At 48.8% G+C, this 17,827-nt stretch overlaps 1 protein-coding gene across 2 annotated transcripts in view; it reads left to right on the forward strand.

The window, feature by feature from the left end:
- Window positions 1-212: 212 nt before the first annotated feature.
- DCUN1D1 (defective in cullin neddylation 1 domain containing 1) overlaps window positions 213-17,827 on the forward strand; it is a 50,517-nt gene continuing 32,902 nt past the window's right edge. Inside the window, exon 1 of one of the 2 annotated variants that reach the window (XM_069727244.1) lies at window positions 213-551. In XM_069727244.1, the coding sequence (XP_069583345.1) occupies window positions 549-551 (3 nt within the window). In that variant the 5' untranslated portion in view covers window positions 213-548. Of the gene's footprint in view, window positions 552-4,683; window positions 4,822-17,827 lie in introns of those variants that run through there. The other variant, XM_069727245.1, reaches the window with a different exon arrangement.

Raw genomic sequence — 17,827 nt, forward strand, 5'->3', positions numbered from 1 at the left:
GACGTGTGATGAGGCCGCAGTCCTGGCTCGCCCAGCGCTGCCATCCGTCTGGGACTGGCGCAGGCCCATACACTTCTATGGGTGATTTCTGTGTCTCAGCCGCAGGCCATGTGAACAGCCCCTACACTATAATGGCTGATGCTCCATGTCTGGAAGCCCCTAGGTGACCCCCAGACGTCTGCACCCGGCCTTGTGGAGTATGTAGCAGGTGGTCGTCCATGGTGCCCCCCGGAATGCCAGGTGGGAGACCCCTGCCCACCGGCCATGCTGGCACATAACAGCCTTGGCCCCAGTGGTACAGGCCGTCCCCACACCGTGTGACTGCGGACACCATGACTGGCACTGCCCTGTCCCCTCTCTCCGCCCCCTGTGTCGCACTGTCTCCCCGCGGCCTCTCCGGCTGTGTCCCCGGCGCACTGTCCTCCTGTGCCGGCCTCATCCCTCCGTACGTGCCGCAGGCCGCAGCATCATTGCGCATGAGCGAGATCGTAGAGAGCCCGTGAGAGCGGAGAGCACCACTCACACTCACCGGGAGGCCGAGCACCAACATGGTGAGTGAGAGCCCGGCCTGCGCCGTACGGCGGCGGCTCCACAGGCACAGCTGCCGGCCGGGGACTGACACTGGCGGCCAGGAGCGGGGACGGAGCGCGGGGCGGCCGGGCCTAGGCCAGGTTCTGTGCTGACCTGGGGCAGCTGGGAGCCGGCGTATTGTCCAGCATGGCCTGGTGCCGGCCCCTCTCCTGTCATACTGGGAAGTGCCCCACTTGTGCCTGCTCCTGGGAAAGCTGGGTGCCCAGCAGTCCCCCCTCAGCTGCAGGCATGGGAGCTGGTGTATGGGCACTGTTACTAGGGAGAGGTGCCAGCTGCAGCCCTGTCTGCCAGCCTTCCCTGGGCACAGTGTGGCTGGACATGTAGCCTGTGCCCATCCTGGCATCTGGGTATGGGAACGTATGGCGGTCCATCGCCTGCTTGGGTCACACCGTGCAGATTCTGCCAGGAATATCCGCACGGATTGTAATACGACGCGCAGTATCTAAGGTGCCAGTCTGCGGCGGCATCATTCCTGGCCGCTTTGTTTCTGACAGGTCTGTGCTGTGTGAACAGGGGCTTAGGGTGTGACTTATTTTTGCCTACTTTTTTTTAATAGAAACTCTCCACAAAAAAAACACCCATTGGCGTTAAGTCAATCTAAAACCTGAAGATGCCGGCAGGTTCTTTTGAGCATTTTTCATACTCATTGCTTATAAAATACTCATTTTTTTCTTTATTATGCAATGTAGTGAAAAAACCTCACTGAATACACCGGTAATAAATATGTCGCGAAAAACGGCCAAAAACAACACAAAAGACGCTTCAGGAAAATCTCCCCAGTGTCTGCTGCTTGAAAATGTCGTGGGGTCATCGGGATTTCTAAGACGTCACGTGTGCTCAAACATTTTTTTCTTAAAAAACCATCTCTGTAAAAACAGTGTGAACGCAGCCTTAGAGCTCAAAAATCCACATGTATTAGTGTTCAGGTGTGACCCAAAACACAACAGTGAGAGAAGCCACGATGAGCAATGTCATGTGCGGCACCTGGGAGATCGTGTCTGCTGAAAGCCCGAAAATGTGCACATGTGATGTGGAAAGAAACCCCCTACTCCAAAATCAGATCCAGACCCCTGAAACTTCTCTGTACATAGTATAAGATGCCATGGCCACAGGTGGTCCGCTGGCCTCTTGGGGTATGTGCACACGTTGCGGATTTTGTGCGGATTTCGCCAGCGTTTTTACACCTGCGGATTCCTATTGAGGAGCAGGTGTAGTATGCTGCGTTCCTGTACTTAATACGCATGTGATTAAGAAGATAGCTTGGTTTTACTGCATCTAATGATAGTGAATGGGTAATTTACGCAGCGGAAACTGAGGGTCTCGGCAATGTAAATAGACATGCTGCGGTCTGGAAAGACGCGCCGCATGTCCGTCTCCGCAGGGAAGCCGTAGGCGTCTCTGAACGTATAGTGGACATGGGATTTATTGAAATCCCCTCCACTATGCTGTTACATCTGGACGCTACGGATGTACACAGCATCCAACCTGCAACGCTTAAGCTTTAGTCACACTAAACGACTTACGAACGATCACGACCAGCGATACGACCTAGCCGTGATCGTTGGTAAGTCGTTGTGTGGTCGCTGGGGAGCTGTCACACAGACGGCTCTCTCCAGTGACCAACGATCCTGGGAAAGACTTCGGCATCGTTGAAACTGTCTTCAGCGATGCCGAAGTCCCCGGGTAACCAGGGTAAACATTGGGTTACTAAGTGCAGGCCTGCGCTTAGTAACCCGATATTTACCCTGGTTACCATTGTAAAAGTAAAAAAAAAAAAACACTACATACTCACATTCTGATGTCTGTCACGTCCCCCGCCGGCATCCACAGGGTTAAAACTGCTTTCGGCAAGAGCGCTGCTAATGCAGAGGTTCCCTGCACTGACTTGTCAGCGCCGGCAGTAACATTGGTGACGTCACCGCTGTGCTCTGCTTTACGGCCGGCGCTGACACATTAGCAGCGCTCCTGCCGAAAGCAGTTTTAACCCTGTGGACGCCGGGGGTCGTGACAGACATCAGAATGTGAGTATGTAGTTTTTTTTTTTTTAACTTTTACAATGGTAGCCAGGGTAAATATTGGGTTACTAAGCGCGGCCCTGCACTTAGTAACCCAATATTTACCCTGGTTACAAGTGAACACATCGCTAGATCGGCGTCACACACACCGATCCAGCGATGACAGCGGGTGATCAGCGACCAAAAAATGGTCCTGATCATTCCCCAACGACCAACGATCTCCCAGCAGGGGCCTGATCGTTGGTCGCTGTCACACATAACGAGATCGTTAGTGAGATCGTTGCTATGTCACCAAAAGCGTGACATTGCTACGATATCGTTAACGATATCGTTATGTGTGACGTTACCTTTACTGACCGTGGGAACATACCCTTAGGCTAGTCTCACATTTGTGGACGAGGGCTTTGCGGAGGGCTGTGTAGTCCCTCCGTTAAGCCCCGTCCACTACCGCGCCTCTCCCTTCTGCTCCTGCGTACCCTATCTTTAACATTAGGTACGCAGGCCATGCGGATGTATGCAGATGCCTCCGCATGCGTCGACTGCAACAAAATTCAACATGTTGCGTTCGACGCAAGTCGGCGCAGTGTCAAAACGACGCATGCAGAGGCATCTGCATACATCCGCATGGCCTGCGTACTCAATGTTAAAGATAGATAAAGAAAAATGAGTGCAGCACAACGCTCACCAATGGGTGCCAGGCCTCCTAGAAAAGACCGTCCTCATGTCCATCCAAGTAATATGCTAGGCAAAAAACGGAAGGCAGCACTCCAATAGGTAATGAAGGTGAAAAAAGCTGTGAAGTTTATTTCAGACCCACATCTCGCGACGTTTCGGCTCGCTCTGACTCTGGCTTGAGAAAGGCTCAGAGCGAGCCGAAACGTCGCGAGATGTGGGTCTGAAATAAACTTCACAGCTTTTTTCACCTTCATTACCTATTGGAGTGCTGCCTTCCGTTTTTTGCCTAGCAATGTTAAAGATAGGTACGCAGGACACATGCCGACGTAGGCGGAGCTGAAGTAAGAGGTGCATCAGTGGGCGGGGCTTAACGGCGGAACTACACAGCCCTCCGCAAATGTGAAACTAGCTTTAGGCTATGTGCACACGCTGCGGATTTGCCTGCGGATCCACAGTGGATTTGACGCTGCGGATTTGTAGCAGTTTTCCATGCGTTCTACAGTACCATGTAAACCTATGGAAAACAAAATCCGCTGTGCACATGCTGTGGACCAGACCGCGCGGAAACGTAGCGTTGTTTATTTATCAACATGTCAATTCTTTGTGTGGATTCCACAGTGGTTTACACCTGCTCCTCTATAGGAATCCACGTGATAAAAAACACGGAAAATCCACGGTAATTCTGCAGTGCGGATTTCCTACGGATTTACCAAAATCAGTGTGGAAAAATCCGCACACCTTTCCGCAACGTGTGCACATACCCTTAGACTAGTGCAATATGATGGCTGTGGCCTCACAACACTAAATATTGTGCTGCTACAATCACAGGTAAGACGTCATTCAGACACCGGTGATTCCTCTCATACAGACAAAAAAGCATCAGCTTTTCATCTGTGTTTGTTCAGTTTTTACTTTCATCAGTGGTTTTATCGTATGCAAAATAAATATCTTTTCCAGCGTCTCCTCTTTGCAGCGTCACGGACGACACACGGACTGTAGACTGATGTCATCTGCGTGCTGTCCGCGATTTTCCATGGGCTTATAGACTTGTGCAGGGTATTTTGATCCGAGACTCAGGCTTGTGTCTGTGATTTCTTTTTTTTTCAGCGACGTAGTCCACAAAGAAGCAGAGTTGTGAACAGTCCTATACATTATAATGGGGACATCGGAATGAGGTCTTGGGCTCCTCTCAGACGATCGTGTCCGATTTTGCGAAGGCTAAAAGATAAAAACCCACATCAGGGAAATCCAAATAATACACGGCCGGTCCTGTGAGCCTTCTGGTTTGTCTATCTTCCATAGACACGAATATACTAGAATAACATATGCACAGAGTTTTTCTCGGATACGGCGCATAGAAAATAGATGTGTGTGAATGGACTTGTGTGGATCTGTGTTTCCCCTGTTTAGAGCCAGATGTGCAGATGTTTCCCTGATGAAGAGATTATTTCCCAACGTGATGGACCATCAGTCCCGATGATGATTGCTGCTGGTGATTGGACACTATGATTTGTCTGTTGTGGACAAGGGACCTCTCGGGGTATGTTCACACTGTGTTTTTTGGAGCTGATCCTCAAAAAATGGTTGGAAAATAGCTCAAAAGTTGATAGACTTTGTATTAATTTCTATTGTAAAATCACTTTATCATATTCTCGGTCTTTAAGTGTTCTTTTTCCACTTCAGGTTTTGAAAAACGCCAGTTTGGGGGAGTGTGCGTGTCACTTCTTTGCAAACTGTCTGTTCAGAGAGGGAGAGGACTAGAACTCTAGCGCCACCTATAGGAGGTAGCAATCCTACAAATTATTATCGACTCTCTAACGAGCCTGGTCACATGACTTTGGATAAAAGCCAAAATCTCAATTTGCAAAAACTGTGTTTTGGGGTACTGCCCCTCATCAGTGCAAAGTGTGAGATCTGGTTTGGCTGGGAGAGAGGCGTCTGACTAGGATCCAAGCCGTTAACGTTTCTCCTTGCAGGACAGCGACATGTCAAACCCGTCACTACTCTAAAGGAATCTGCCCCAAACTTGGCACTGCCCAAAAGACGCTTCATGAAATAAACGTTCTTGGGTCATGTGCGCACGGCATCGTTTGGCCGAGTGTTCCCAGGTCAGCCACTTCAGGAGGAGGCTAGCGGTGGTTTTCCTGAGGTTGCTTTACCACCGTTCCTGTAGCAGCTCTGCCGGTGGCGGCTTTACTATGAATATAGAGGGCGGGCGGTTGGCAATCAGAAGCCGTCCACAGAATGGAGAGGTCACATCTCTTAGGCTGGGATCACACATGCGAGAAACACGTCCGTGTCTCGCATGTGAAATCCAAGCTCTGGCGCCGGCACTCCAGAGCGGAGCGTGCGGCTCCATGTGTTCCTATGCGGCCGCACGCTCCGCTCTGAAGTGCCGGCGCCAGAGCTTGGATTTCACATGCGAGACACGGACGTGTTTCTCGCATGTGTGATCCCGGCCTTAATCGCTTCACGGTATCCAAACTCTGAAGCGTTTAAACCCCTTCTCGCCGCAGCCCTTTTTTGTTTTCGCTCCCCTTCTTCCCATAGCCATAATTTATTTTCCATCAGTATGGCCATGTGAGGGCTTGTTTTTTGCAGTACAAGTTGTACTTCTCAATGACACCATTGGTTTTAGCATGTCTTGTAACAGAAAATGAGAAAAACATTCCAAGTGCAGTGAAATTGCAAAAAAAAGTGCAATTCTACAAGTTTAAAATTTTTTTTTTTTTTTTAACCATGTTCACCAAATGCTAAAACTGAACTGCCATTATGATTCTTCAGGTCATTACCAGTTCATAGACAACAAACATGTCTAGGTTCTTTTTTATTTAAGTGGTGAAAAAAAAAAATCCAAGGTTAAAAAAAAAAAAAAAAAAATTCTTCATATTCCGAGACCCGTAGTGTCGCCATTTTTGTGATCTCGGTTTGGGTGAGCACTTATTTTCTTGGCACCGAGCTGATATTTCTATTGATACCATTTTGGTGTAGATACAATTTTTTGATCGCCTGTTATTGCATTTTAATGCAAAGTTGCGGTGACTACAAAAACGTAATTCTGGCATTTTGACTTTTTTTTTTCCCGCTATGCCGTTTACCAATTGGTTTAATTCTTTTTATGAATCCTGAAGCCCACATCAAAGGGAGAGACATGACATGTGCTGTACATGTACGGCGCATGTCGTGAAGAGGTTATAGGAGTGACAAATAGCTTTAGTGTATGTTCTCATTGTTTACAGACCTCCATTGAGGAACCAATTGCAGTTCTGCCATTTTCTTTTGTACAAAAGCACAGTGGATGTGATGTATAGAAGACCCATTCCTAAATGTGCTTCTTTATGTGTTTTAAAATTTACAATGTGTTTTAGTGGTCTTTTGGTGGACAACCTTTTTTTTTGTAATATTGACAAACATTTACCGTACTTTCTTTTTTTTCCCCAATACCTCTCAACATGAGCAAAAAAAACAACAACATAAAAATGAAACCCCACATATCACTAAAGAAAATGCAAAAATTACTTGAATATTTACCGTAAACAAGAACACATTTTAGAGCTCTGAAAAATACTGAATATGTCCCATTTGTAGATTGTGAGCCCTCGCGGGCAGGGTCCTCTCTCCTCCTGTACCAGTTGTGACTTGTATTATTCAAGATTATTGTACCTGTTTTTATTATGTATACCCCTCCTCACATGTAAAGTGCCATGGAATAAATAGCGCTATAATAATAATAATAATAATGTCAGAGATGATGGAGAATGGCCTGGTCTAGAACTGGTTAATTTTGTAATGAGCTGTGCAGCTAGCAATGGTGCATTTAGACATCGCAGCATTCCTCGTTCCCAACTATCCATCTATATAAACATGTCAGCAATCGCCCAATAAGCTTGTTCGTTGGGTGATGGATTGTTTATGCCGGCAAAGAGAAAATCGCTGTCCTCGGCAGCGCGTCTGCTCATGTAAACAGGGCAGGTGCTGATGAAAACGTGATATTGGAGCAAATATTAGTCGTGATTAGCGATCCTTCTGTTCCTATTATTGCTCGTTAGTCTGTGTGAACAATCGCTGAACGACTAAAGGCCCCTTCACATTAAGCGACGCTGCAGCGATACCGACAACGATCCGGATCGCTGCAGCGTCGCTGTTTGGTCGCTGGAGAGCTGTCACACAGACAGCTCTCCAGCGACCAACGATGCCGGTAGCCAGGGTAAACATCGGGTTACTAAGCGCAGGGCCGCGCTTAGTAACCCGATGTTTACCCTGGTTACCATCGTTAAAGTAAAAAAACAAACACTACATACTTACCTACCGCTGTCTGTCCTCGGCGCTCTGCTTCTCTGGTCTGGCTGTGAGCACAGCGGCCGGAAAGCAGAGCGGTGAAGTCACCGCTCTGCTTTCCGGCTGACCGACGCTCACAGCCAGTACAGGAGGAGTGCAGAGCACAGCGCCGGGGACAGACAGCGGTAGGTAAGTATGTAGTGTTTGTTTTTTTTTTACTTTTACGCTGGTAACCAGGGTAAACATCGGGTTACTAAGCGCGGCCCTGCGCTTAGTTACCCGATGTTTACCCTGGTTACCAGTGAAGACATCGCTGGATCGGTGTCACACACGCCGATCCAGCGATGTCCATGGGAGATCCAGCGACGAAATAAAGTTCTGGACTTTGTTCAGCGACCAACGATCTCCCAGCAGGGGCCTGATCGTTGGTCGCTGTCACACATAACGATTTCCTTAACGATATCGTTGCTACGTCACAAAAAGCAACGATATCGTTAACGATATCGTTATGTGTGAAGGTACCTTAACATATAGTACATCGGTGGTAAGGTGTGTTGGAGTGCGCACTCTCCCCGATAGCAGATGCTGGGGCAGAGAAGTGTTGGGCATGTTGGATTTCAGCATGTCTGATCATTTTGTTCTCGCTGAGGCATCTAGGAGAGTTTTATTCCCCTCTTCTGACTGACAACAAATTCCCACTCAGCAAACATTAATTTCTAATCCTTTTTCATCTCTTGGTCTGCTGAATGTAGTAGAGGAGTAGCAGCTTTCTCATTTCTTTGCTATCACTGCCCCCTGGTCTAGGATGTGGGTAACGTCTATGGGGGACGTGGAGAATTGTAGTAAAGTGAGATGTCATCAGGCACATTGTCCTGCATGTGCAATTATTGTATTCAGGTATTCTGGAATGTACAACGATTAAATAGTTTCCTGTACTAGTTCATGAATATGTCAGGACCAGTCTGGCAGGTTTGGATTGTGCAGGCATTGGTGATCACCTTTGTATATACTGTGATGTCAGGTATCGCCTGTGTATATGCTGCCATGCTGGGCATCGGTGATCACCTGTGCATACGCTGCCATGCTGGGCATCGGTGATCACCTGTGTATACGCTGCCATGCCGGGCATCGGTGATCACCTGTGCATACGCTGCCATGCTGGGCATCAGTGATCACCTGTGTATACGCTGCCATGCCGGGCATCGGTGATCACCTGTGTATACGCTGCCATGCCGGGCATCAGTGATCACCTGTCTGTGCTGTCCAGAGTATAACTGTCATTCCAGTTAACTTTTCAGAATAATCTGTAATGCCTGTAGATAAGGAATACTCTATTTCTGGCCGTTATATCCTTCACTCATCAATCACCACATTTTCCCTCTGCAGCCTCTATCTCTAATTTTCACTAACCTGTGAGCTAGTGGGTGAAGATTAGTTGCTATTTTTTACCCATACACTGCACATAGAAATAGACTGAGTCCTGATGTCTTGACTCTATGTAGCACATGTTCAGAAAAAGCAGCATAGAAGACATCATAAAGCAATACTGAACAGCGCGGATGTGAATCCAGCTCTGTTGTGAGAATAACGCTTGAGGTACCTTCACACTGAGCGACTTGACAGTGATATCGCTAGCGATCCGTGACGTTGCAGCGTCCTGGATAGCGATATCGTTGTGTTTGACACGCAGCAGCGATCTGGATCCTGCTGTGACATCGTTGGTCGGAGTAGAAAGTTCAGAACTTTATTTCGTCGCTGGATCTCCCGCAGACATCGCTGAATCGGCGTGTGTGACGCCGATTCAGCGATGTCTTCACTGGTAACCAGGGTAAACATCGGGTTACTAAGCGCAGGGCCGCGCTTAGTAACCTGATGTTTACCCTGGTTACCATTGTAAATGTAAAAAAAAAACAGTACATACTTCCGGTGTCTGTCCCCTCGCCATCAGCTTCCCGCAGTGACTGTGAGCGCCGGCCGGCTGTAAAGCACAGCGGTGACGTCACCGCTGTGCTTTACGGCCGGCCGGCGCTGAGACAGTGCAGGGAAGCTGAGGCCGGGGGACAGACACCGGAATGTAAGTATGTAGTGTTTGTTTTTTTTTTACATTTACAATGGTAACCAGGGTAAACATCGGGTTACTAAGCGCGGCCCTGCACTTAGTAACCCGATGTTTACCCTGGTTACCAGGGGACTTCGGCATCGTTGGTCGCTGGAGAGCTGTCTGTGTGACAGCTCTCCAGCGACCACACAGCGACACTGCAGCGATCGGCATCGTTACCTATATCGCTGCAGCGTCGCTTAATGTGACGGTACCTTAACTAACAAGTGTCTGCAGGGGTCTGTCTGTGTGTCTGTGCTGCTGTCTGTCCCACTCCACTCTCCACAGACTCCAGTAGGCAGCTGTAGTGTGATCCCTCAGTGAGTCCACCGTCTGTCTTGCTTTGACCAAGATGGATTTGAGCTATTTCTCAGCTGATGAGCCCAGGAGGCAGAGGGAGAAGTGGCTTATAAGTGAAGAATAAGAATTATATTTTGCAAAGAGATTTTTCCAAGTTTGTTACATTTGCTTGTTCTGTTGATTTATGCAACATGATTAATGCTGGCTATTGCGGTGGCCATAGTAAACCTGGGTGGGCAGCGTATATCTGGGGTCAGACAGTATTTTCCAGATGATTATACATCTCTGCACTTTCCTGGGTGGCTGCAGCGACATGCAGGAAGGTACTGACCAGTGTGAAGTGTAGGCCTGGGGTCAGATTTGCTTTTTTCACATACTGTAGATGGCTTCTCTCAGGAATCGATACTTGGAGCACAGTTATCCTTTCTTTCTGCAGATTTTTACAGTTCTCACCCACTGCGGTGCAGAGAGGTTAAGTGCGTAGCCCATGTTATACCTACTGATGGGTGATTAATGAATTAATTTGCCATTTCAGTTGCCCACAATATTGATTTTGGTCAAACTTGAAATTTCAGTGTAACCCTGCCCCAGTGGGAGAGGCTGATGCCGGAGAAGAGATTGCTGCTGCCCCGCAGTGCCGGGGATGGGCATGAGGCCATGCAGCTGAGCTGTACTTGTCCTGCAGTCATGTCCGCTCTGCTTATTTGTTGTCATATTTGCTAGTTTGGTCCTGTATGGCATTTTACAGCATGATGCCCCTGATAAACCCGGCGGCTCAGCCACATGCGCCCTGGTCTTATCTGATGGAACATGATAGGCATGCTTCATTATGAGTGATAGGTGAAGTAGAAAGCTTCCTGTGTGTCTGCAGAGAAGGACACGTACCCAGCCCAGCTTCTAACCATCACTCATGTATAACAGCTCATAATTAAATGCAGAACTTATAGAAGTGCTGCAGGGCCGAATGTTATGTAAGGTCCATCGTTATTTATTACACTGCTGATAGATCACCCCAAAATAGTCAGGTATAACACAACTTGCATCATTATATAGGGCACCGCCCCACAGTCACGTACAGTATGACTCGGTATCGCAGCACCCCACAGTCGCGTACAGTATGACTCGGTATCGCACCACCCCACAGTCGCGTACAGTATGACTCGGTATCGCACCGCCCCACAGTCGTGTACAGTATGACTCGGTATCGCACCGCCCCACAGTCGTGTACAGTATGACTCGGTATCGCACCACCCCACAGTCGCGTACAGTATGACGCGGTATCGCACTGCCCCACAGTCGTGTACAGTATGACTCAGTATCGCACCACCCCAGTCGCGTACAGTATGACGCGGTATCGCACCGCCCCACAGTCGTGTACAGTATGACTCGGTATCGCACCACCCCACAGTCGTGTACAGTATGACTCGGTATCGCACCACCCCACAGTCGCGTACAGTATGACGCGGTATCGCACTGCCCCACAGTCGTGTACAGTATGACTCAGTATCGCACCACCCCAGTCGCGTACAGTATGACGCGGTATCGCACCGCCCCACAGTCGTGTACAGTATGACTCGGTATCGCACCACCCCACTGTCGCGTACAGTATGACGCGGTATCGCACCACCACAGTCGCGTACAGTATGACGCGGTATCGCACCACCCCACAGTCGTGTACAGTATGACGCGGTATCGCACCACCCCACAGTCGTGTACAGTATGACTCGGTATCGCACCACCCCACAGTCGCGTACAGTATGATGCGGTATCGCACCACCCCACAGTCGCGTACAGTATGACGCGGTATCGCACCACCCCACAGTCGCGTACAGTATGACGCGGTATCGCACCACCACAGTCGCGTACAGTATGACGCGGTATCGCACCACCCCAGTCGTGTACAGTATGACTCGGTATCGCACCACCCCACAGTCGCGTACAGTATGACTCGGTATCGCACCGCCCCACAGTCGCGTACAGTATGACGCGGTATCGCACCACCCCACAGTCGTGTACAGTATGACTCGGTATCGCACCGCCCCACAGTCGCGTACAGTATGACGCGGTATCGCACTGCCCCACAGTCGCGTACAGTATGACTCGGTATCGCACCGCCCCACAGTCGCGTACCGTATGACGCGGTATCGCACCACCCCACAGTCGTGTACAGTATGACTCGGTATCGCACAACCCCACAGTCGCGTACAGTATGACTCGGTATCGCACCGCCCCACAGTCGCGTACAGTATGACGCGGTATCGCACCGCCCCACAGTCGCGTACAGTATGACGCGGTATCGCACCGCCCCACAGTCGCGTACAGTATGACGCGGTATCGCACCGCCCCACAGTCGTGTACAGTATGACGCGGTATCGCACCACCCCACAGTCGTGTACAGTATGACGCGGTATCGCACCACCCCACAGTCGTGTACAGTATGACTCGGTATCGCACCACCCCACAGTCGCGTACAGTATGACGCGGTATCGCACCACACTGCAGAGCTAGAACATACAAACTTGAAATACGAAATTTGAACTGCATTACTGCACTAGAAATATGAAAAATGAGAGCGTTTAGCGCATAAAAATGGCCAATTTTATGTGTACCTGGTAGCCACTTTACGGCATCTCTCTTATACCAGGTCCTACGCTTGCCTTACCTCGCTGAGAATAAACGTCTACATCTGAATGGGTACATGTGAAGCCTCTTCCTAGACTAAAATTCTCTCTCTCTATGGAGGGGCATTGGACCTGTTGTAATTAAAACACCTGTGGCTAGAAGGCGGAGTGCACGATCAGAAGGCTAGAGAATACATTTCAAAAACCTGACCTGCACATCCAAACATAGACTAAGTGTGAACAGGTGCTGAACCTAGAGTCGCCAACTCGTATATAGTTAAATAAATAAGGCAGCACACTGCAGCGCTAGAACATACAAACTTGAAGTACGAAATTTGAACTGCATTACTGCACTAGAAATATGAAAAATGAGAGCGTTTAGCGCATAAAAATGGCCAATTGTATGTGTACCTGGTAGCCACTTTACGGCATCTCTCTTATACCAGGTCCTACGCTTGCCTTACCTCGCTGAGAATAAACATCTACATCTGAATGGGTACATGTGAAACCTCTTCCTAGACTAAAATTCTCTGTCTCTATGGAGGGGCATTGGACCTGCTGTAATTAAAACACCTGTGGCTAGAAGGCGGAGTGCACGACGGAGTGCAATGTATTCTCTAGCCTTCTGATCGTGCACTCCGCCTTCTAGCCACAGGTGTTTTAATTACAGCAGGTCCAATGCCCCTCCATAGAGAGAGAGAATTTTAGTCTAGGAAGAGGTTTCACATGTACCCATTCAGATGTAGACGTTTATTCTCAGCGAGGTAAGGCAAGCGTAGGACCTGGTATAAGAGAGATGCCGTAAAGTGGCTACCAGGTACACATAAAATTGGCCATTTTTATGCGCTAAACGCTCTCGTTTTTCATATTTCTAGTGCAGTAATGCAGTTCAAATTTCGTATTTCAAGTTTGTATGTTCTAGCGCTGCAGTGTGCTGCCTTATTTATTTAACTATATACGAGTTGGCGACTCTAGGTTCAGCACCTGTTCACACTTAGTCTATGTTTGGATGTGCAGGTCAGGTTTTTGAAATGCGGTATCGCACCGCCCCACAGTCGTTGACAGTATGACGCGGTATCGCACCTCCCCACAGTGGTCTACAGTATGACGCGGTATCACACCGCCCCACAGTCGTGTACAGTATGACGCGGTATCGCACCGACCCACAGTGGTGTACAATGACGGGGTATCACACACAGCCCCACAGTCGCGTACAGTATGACGCGGTATCGCACGGCCCCACAGTCACGTACAGTATGACGCGGTATTGCACCGACCCACAGTGGTGTACAATGACGGGGTATCACACACAGCCCCACAGTCGCGTACAGTATGACGCGGTATCGCACGGCCCCACAGTCACGTACAGTATGACGCGGTATTGCACCGACCCACAGTGGTGTACAATGACGCGGTATCACACACGGCCCCACAGTCGCGTACAGTATGACGCGGTATCGCACGGCCCCACAGTCACACAGTATGACGCAGTATCGCACCGCCCCACAGTCACGTACAGTATAATGCGGTATCGCACCGCCCCACAGTCACGTACAGTATAACGCGGTATCGCACCGCCCCACAGTCACGTACAGTATAACGCGGTATCGCACCGCCCCACAGTCACGTACAGTATAACGTGGTATCGCACCGCCCCACAGTCACGTATAGTATAACGCGGTATCGCACCGCCCCACAGTCATGTACAGTATGATGCGGTATCGCACCGCCCCACAGTCACGTACAGTATAACGCGGTATCGCACTGCCCCACAGTCACGTACAGTATAACGCGGTATCGCACCGCCCCACAGTCACGTACAGTATAACCCGGTATCGCACCGCCCCACAGTCACGTACAGTATGATGCGGTATCGCACCGCCCCACAGACGCGTACAGTATGAAGCGGTATCGCACCGCCCCACAGACGCGTACAGTATGACGCGGTATCGCACCACCCCACAGATGCGTACAGTATGACGCGGTATCGCACCACCCCACAGATGCGTACAGTATGACGCGTTTTCACACCGCCCCACAGACGCATACAGTGTGACGCGGTATCGCACCGCCCTACAGACGCATACAGTACGACGCGGTATCACACCGCCTCGCAGTCACCTAGGGCACACCTTACATTATGCAGCACATTGTGGTGGGGCTGTGCGATTTCTTGGCTGTGTTATACTACACATGATTGTGTGGCTCTGCCCTCTATAATGATGTAAGTTGTGTTATACCTGACTATAGTTAGTGTTGTAAGTAATGTTATCACTTATGCACCTTTCAGCCCCACAAGCACAAAAACTACAAAAAAAACACGCAGAGGGCGCTAAAGACCCTCCGCACCGACTCACGGTGCGGAGGCGCTCCCTCTGCATCCCAGAGCTTCCAGCAAGCAAGACAAAAATCAAAATAGCAAGCTGGACAGAAAAATAGCAAACAAGAGAAAAACAAGCAGGAACTTAGCTTCTGCTGGAGAAGACAGGTCACAAGAACGATCCAGAAGCGAACAGACCAATACTGGAACATTGACAGGTGGCATGGAGCAATGGTCTAAGTGGAGTTAAATAGAGCAGCCAGCTAACGAATTAACCTCGTCACCTGTGGAAGGAAACTCAGAAGCCGCAGCCCCACTCACAACCACCAGAGGAAGCCCATGGACAGAACCAGCCGGAGTACCATTCATGACCACAGGAGGGAGCTTGACAACAGAATTCACAACACATCTCCCCTGTATATAGTATATATCTGTGTGTCATCTCCTCCTGTATATAGTATATACCTGCATGTCATCTATATATAGCATATACCTGTATGTCATCTCCTCCTGTGTATAGTATATACCTGTAGGTCATCTGCTCCTGTATATAGTATATACCTGTGTGTCATCTCCTCCTGTATATAGTATATACCTGTATGTCATCTCCTCCTGTATATATATGTACCTGTATGTCATCTCCTCTATATAGTATATACCTGTGTGTCATCTCTCCTGTATATAGTATATATCTGTGTGTCATCACAAGTCTGTGTGTATAGTTGTAATATATGTGTGTCTGTCTGGTGGTTATAGGGCCTCATTCTTTACATCTTAACATATACATACCTTATAATGTCTTCACATCCTGTTCAGTCCAGATGTGTCTGGATCCCAGAATTCCAAACAGTGGAAGTTCCCCAACCTCCATAATGGAAACAGCGTCTTGCGCAGTACCACCAGTGGAACTCCGTCGCAACACACACACACACACACACACACACACTGTATATACTGTACGCAACACACACACTGTATACGCCGTACGCACCACACGCACACTGAATACACCATATGCAGCCTCTTGGCCAGTGGAACACCGTCGCGAACACGCCGCCGCCGGGATCAGCTGAATGATTCGCTGACCGCCGCCATCTTTGTACAGGAGGAGCGCATGCACAGTTTTTATATGACTGCCGCGATCTGTGCACAAAGATGGCGGTGGTCTGATATACTGCGAAAAACAAAGAAAACTAATCTATCCAATAAACTTTATTAAACAAAATAAGGATAAAAGACTGACACAACACCCAGACCCCTCTAAATGGGGGTGGGTCAATTAAAAACCTGGCCCAAAAAGATTGTAAAGGGCAAAGGGTGGGAGGGACAACGGGGCCGATAGCAAAAACCCTACACGTCCCTACAAATATTCCCTGCCTGTCTGCGGAGGTTGGCACCCTCTTGGACGCAATATGGCGCCCCCGCTCACCGTCGACTCACCCTTAATGCCCTATAAGTCCCTCTACATGTATAAAGATACTATACCACAAACAACACCCAATACATGGCCTAACCAAACTCGGGACCAAAAAAGAGAAAAAACACCAGGTAGTGATTCACCAGTAAAGACAAACGGTCTGACCGTACCAATCCCTAATGCTAAAGTATAACGCCTGAAACTAAGGCTAATACACCCTAAGGAGTCCCTAACCGAGTCTCCCTACCTGTCAGCGGAGGTTGGCACCCTCTTGAACGCAAATGGCGCCCCCGCTCCTCGGCGGCTGCCCCTATTAACCCTGGCTGAATCCCTAAAAGAAGATATATCGGGATACTAAATACGGGTGGTGCCTTAGGGGCTATACTAGTGATATACTGCGCCTGCGCGAATTCCGCCCAGGCGCAGTGAATCATTCGGCTGATCCCGGTGGCAGATGCGCGACATGTATACAGGCAGAGGAAGCCGGTCACATTACAGGGGTTTTCCCACGAACAAAAGTTCATTTTAAAATTTGTCTGCGTCTGACCGTGTACGGAGAATACCACATCTGCTGGGCAGGGGAGGAAGCTAAAGACAATACTGACATTACAGCAGGGAATCACAGAGGATTTATTTTGTCAGGTAAAATATTTCACTGACTGTTTTCAAACAATATTTTACCTCACAAAATGTATCATGCACATGAGGGGAGAACACAGCACATGAAGGAGAGACAGCAGACATTGGGGATAGCACATGGGGTAGACAGGTCAAAGAAGAGAGCACAGACGGGAGAAGTCAGCACATGGGGAACGAGAGAGAGGATAGGTGGGTGAGCACATGGGGGAGGAGAGATTCTCAACTCTGCAAAGCCTGCCCCATCGTCACATTACCGCCCTCCCGGTGCGATGGCATCGGGCCTCCATCTTGTAATTAATAAGAGTTGTCCAAGAATAAAAAACTATCAGAGAGCAAGGAATGTTGTAAAATCACTTGTTAGCTGTCCTGCTGTGCCGGTGGTCTCTGCTGGTCTGTCCCTTGTCTTGCACATCTAATCAGTGCGGGACAATAAGAAGAGCTGGAACTGCAGAGGATTTTACAGGTGAGTACTAGTGTTTCTTTATTTGATATCATTCCTTGCTTTTTGTATTCCTTTAATATGTGCCAGTAATTATCAGGATTGTCACTTACAAGTCTAAGAATATGTACGGTATATATTAAGTAATTGCATCCAAACGTTAACCCTCCGTCACATACAACTGATCTGACAGGCGCTTCTCTTTTACTTTCATTTCTCCTTCCTCACCAGATTGTGAGGAAACCCCCTCCCTCCAGGTAGTCTCCTGTCTCTTGAAGGTCTGTGAAACCTGATATCACAGTTGGATTTCAGAGCTTCAGGGGAGAGGATATAGCTGCACAGATCTCTCAGGCTCATTGTATGTGAATACGTCACATTCAGTGAGGTTGGTATTTTATGTTTTTATTCATCACAATAGTTTATTTAGCTTGTTT

This window comes from Ranitomeya imitator, chromosome 5, assembly GCF_032444005.1.
Source record: "Ranitomeya imitator isolate aRanImi1 chromosome 5, aRanImi1.pri, whole genome shotgun sequence".
Classification (NCBI taxonomy): Eukaryota; Metazoa; Chordata; class Amphibia; order Anura; family Dendrobatidae; genus Ranitomeya; species Ranitomeya imitator.